The 4,512-nt window shown below is 46.7% G+C and overlaps 1 protein-coding gene across 1 annotated transcript in view; it reads left to right on the top strand.

Moving 5' to 3' along the window:
• LOC104990937 (neuronal acetylcholine receptor subunit alpha-7) overlaps positions 1 to 3,880 on the top strand; it is a 142,312-nt gene extending 138,432 nt beyond the window's left edge. Inside the window, exon 9 of the mRNA XM_010843266.1 lies at positions 3,246 to 3,880. Coding sequence (XP_010841568.1) covers positions 3,246 to 3,764 — 519 coding nt within the window. The 3' untranslated portion in view covers positions 3,765 to 3,880. The remainder of the gene's footprint in view (positions 1 to 3,245) is intronic.
• Positions 3,881 to 4,512: the final 632 nt, after the last annotated feature.

The raw sequence follows: 4,512 nt of genomic DNA, 5'->3' as shown, positions 1-4,512 counted from the left end.
CAGGAAAAACCATAGCCTTGACTAGACAGACCTTTGTTGGCAAAGTAATGTCTCTGCTTTTGAATCTGCTATCTAGGTTGGTCATAACTTTCCTTCCAAGGAGTAAGCGTCTTTTAATTTCATGGCTGCAATCACCCTCTGCAGTGATTTTGAAGCCCCCCAAAATAAAGTCTGACACTATTTCCACTGTTTCCCCATCTATTTGCCATGTTGGCAAACCTTGGTTGAGGGCTGAGCAGGGCCTGGACTTTTCCCACCTCATGTGATGATGTGACCAAACCCCAGCCAGAGCAGAGCTGTACCCCAACCCCTCACCCCACTTGTTTCTGGGGCCCCACAAACCTTCCAGTCTTCCCGTCCAGAGAGCAAGGCTTAGGGACCACTGGGAGCTAAAGAAGCCTTCTCATGCCAAAACAACCCTGTCTTTGCTGACCCATAATCTTGAGTCCAAGTTCAGAGTCAGTTTAGGACTGAATGCAGCTGCAAGATGTAAAATGCATTTCCTTAATCTCCAGGAGCAGGGAGTTCCTGGGCCTTCTAAAAGTATCCATTGCACAATAATTTACAGTTACACAAAAGTTAACTTAAGAAAGACCTTTTTTTTCTTTTCTTTCTTTTTTTTTTTTTAAAGAAATTGGCTTTACAGAGTGACTGCCCTTGAATTCTTTTCACAGCAAGTCCTTATACTTGATAACTCTCTCATGGCATCAGCAATGGGCTCCCCAAAATGGTACAACCTCTCACATAGGTCATATCACCACAGTCTGCAGGCTTGTTTTGAGAAGTTCCACTCCCCACCCCTCAAAAAAAAAAAAAAAAAAAAAAGCTGAGACATATTTGTGTACATTCACCTACATTCTCTTCTGACTTAGAACCTTGAAAGACTTTCTTGTCTATCCACCCATCTGTTTGAAATAAGATTTACAAGTATCAGAAGTCAAAATCAAAGAAGAATTATACATAAGAAAATTCTGCTCCCATTCCTACCCCTACTTCCACCACCAATTAATAACCATTTCAATTAATTTCTTTTTCCTTCCAGTATTTATGCAGACGCCAAAATATAAACACATATTCTTATTTTTTCTGTTTTGACCATTGTACAGAGAAGGAAATTAAGGCAGTAAGATACAAAACCATTTTTAATGACCTAGTAGCACTTTACTGTTCCAGAGAACTCTAAATTAGAGCTGCTGCTGCTAAGTCACTTCAGTTGTGTCCAACTCTGTGTGACCCCATAGACGGCAGCCCACCAGGCTCCCTCATCCCTGGGATTCTCCAGGCAAGAACACTGGAGTGGGTTGCCATTTCCTTCTCCAATGCATGAAAGTGAAAAGTGAAAGTGAAGTCGCTCAGTCATGTCCGACCCTCCACGACCCCATGGACTGCAGCCCACCAGGCTTCTCCATCCATGGGATCTTCCAGGCAGGAGTACTGGAGTGGGGTGCCATTGCCTTCTCCATTGAATTAGAGCATATGCTGAGTATTCACCTCTCAGCACAAGAACATGTTAAAGCAATGGTGCAAAGCAAATACAAAATTTGTATTTCTCTTTCATTTTATATAACACACTGCATTTTTCTTTTCTTTCTTTCTATGTGTTTTTGAAACATAAACAATCTCCAAGGAGCTTTCATTATAATCTGTTGCCATGAAGAAAACACTGCCAGTCCAGTGGCATTATGTGACATTTGCACAGCCAGAAACAAAACCATAACCTAACAGAAGAGGTCACAAGCAGACTGAGAAGTGCCAAGAGGATAATCTCATCTTCTGAGATGCTTTAGCCTTGAAAGCTAATGATTCAGGCCATAAAATTCAAAACAGATTTAGCTTGGGCTGTGCCCCAGGGGATGCGCAGACCCCCACGTGTGGGACAAAGCAAAGCCCTGAATCTGAGGCTCAGGTCTCCCTGCACCAATGTGTCTGGGTTTGGGCACATTCACAACCCACGTGCTTCCTTGAGTTCTGGCTCTGGCTTTCTGGTGCCTTCCCAGTGGGGGTTGGGCTAAAGTCACGGGTGCTTGCGGACAATCTAACAGACAGACCTTTTTATGGATGGGTCTGTGGAAGTCAGAACACAATAGGTGACTCAGACTCACTGTATGACCTTGAGCCAGTTTATCTCTCTGAGCCTAAGACTCTTTTTTAATTTATTTTATTCAAGTATAGTTGATTTACAGTGTTATGTTTCTGATGTAAAGTGATTTATATATTTACATATATATATACACGCACACACAGTGCATATATATGTGTGTATACATCAGCCATAAATGGAAAGGATTTGAGCTGATTTTGCACTCCATCAGCAGAGCTAAAATATTTACCATCTGGCCCTTTAAAGAAAGTCTGCCAACTCCAGCTTCAGACTTTCCACAGCACTTTGTCTTGTATCATATCATTCAGTCTTCACTGCAGCCTAATGGATTAGGTTAGAGGTTCCTAAGCTGCCATGGTTCACAGCACCTTTCATGAGTCAGGGTTTTGTGTTTTCCAGAGAGTACCTGGGACAGAAGGAATACCTAATGGTTCTATAAATAAAACAGGTCAAAACCACTTACTAAGTACTTATGCCCTGACAACTTAGCACCTGTCGGCACAGCAAACCTCACACCTTGGGAGCATGCTACCCTGCTTGTCTGTTCCACAATGACTTTTTTGGCACTTGGCTTTTATCAGGACAAGTTCCAAAATCTGCTTTGTGAGGGTAGGATATCATGCAAGGAATGCAGTGATCTAATGTAACAGTCTGGACTGCTTCAGGCTAGGGATGCACATGGTGTCTCAAGTCTCACAGGGTTGCCCCTTAAAACTTAACATCTCCAGGGGTGCCTTTATGAGTTTGCTGCTGCACACTGGGGTACCTCACACAGAGCTGAAGATGATGGTCCCTAGTTCCAGATGTAAAATGCTGTGTTCCCCGGCTCAGGGCTCCCTTGAGAAGACAACCCTCTTCACGCACATAGGCTGTCTTCCCTGAGATGGCACTGTGCCCATAGCTTCTTCCCAGGGTGATTTTCTGCATTGCTTTATCATCACCTGACAATTGATTGAACCATCATACCCCGTTGGCACTGCTTGCCTGTGTAAACTCGCCTGGGAAGGTGTGGCGACCTGTCATGCCCAGGGTCCAACCCGGTCCACCCCCACGAAGTCTAGCAGGTATTGCAGTTGTACCCCCTTGCTGTCAGGATCAGCTGTGGGCCCTGCCCAGCTCCTCTAAGACTGTGCTGTCTCCGCAGACCAGAGTCATCCTCCTGAACTGGTGTGCCTGGTTTCTTCGCATGAAGAGGCCGGGGGAGGACAAGGTGCGGCCAGCCTGCCAGCACAAGCAGCGCCGCTGCAGCCTGGCCAGCGTGGAGATGAGCGCAGTGGCGGGGCCGCCGGCCACCAATGGCAACCTGCTGTACATCGGCTTTCGCGGCCTGGACACCATGCACTGCGCACCCACCCCTGACTCAGGGGTCGTGTGCGGCCGCGTGGCCTGCTCCCCAACCCATGACGAGCACCTGCTGCACGGCGGCCAGCCCTCTGAGGGGGACCCGGACCTAGCCAAGATCCTGGAGGAGGTGCGCTACATTGCCCACCGCTTCCGCTGCCAGGACGAGAGTGAGGCCGTGTGCAGTGAGTGGAAGTTCGCGGCCTGTGTGGTGGACCGCCTGTGTCTCATGGCCTTCTCCGTCTTCACCATCCTCTGCACCATCGGCATCCTGATGTCGGCGCCCAACTTCGTTGAAGCTGTGTCCAAAGACTTCGCTTGACCCAGCCCTGGATCCCAACGTGTAGGACATACACAGATAGGCCATGATGATGGCTTAAAGAGAACTTGGGATGGCTGATCCCACAGCAGCATTAAACCCTGAAAGATGCACATGTACCCCATCGCTGTCATGTCTGTTTCAGTTTCCTTGTTACTTTCAGTAGTGGGAAGTCAGCACGTTTCAGTTTAATCCTCTTTAGTGAGCCACTTGATATCCTTGGAGCCGTCCTTATGGTCAGCAGGACCCCCGAGAGGTAGTTTTGTCCATCCCACATTGCCTGGTGAGCCCTTCAGAGGTTGGGGTAGCTCAGGACTGACTCCAGGGGAGGCCTGGACAGCGGGTTTGCATGCCTGCATGTCACTTGCCATGAGGGCCTACGTGAAAATTCATACCTGCTTTTGCCTGTGTACAAACCTAGATTGAAGTTAATCACGATAATAAACCACACTCAGTAAACCCATCAGATGATTGATGAAACAAAACTAAAAACCCAACTACTCGTTTTTTTTCAATTCAGACTTTAATTTTCTCTACCGAAGACAGTTGATAAACACTTCTATGCTATGTCTGCCCTTTTAAAAAGAGACAATAATAGTTATCTTGTAAATTATTGTTTTGCCAGCCTGATTTTTGCCAACTTACCCTCTTGGGAATCAGGATGGACACAGGTGTGTGTTGATTCTGAACCAGGACCAGATTCAGTCAAATCGGGGGAATTTCTGTAGATCCCAGACGCTCTCAAGCTTCC

The sequence above is a fragment of the Bison bison genome, unplaced genomic scaffold (assembly GCF_000754665.1).
Source record: "Bison bison bison isolate TAMUID 2011002044 unplaced genomic scaffold, Bison_UMD1.0 scf7180017864181, whole genome shotgun sequence".
NCBI classification, from domain to species: Eukaryota; Metazoa; Chordata; class Mammalia; order Artiodactyla; family Bovidae; genus Bison; species Bison bison.
The sequence above is the reverse complement of the archived record's forward strand: the minus strand, read 5'-3'. Positions and strand labels throughout refer to the sequence as shown.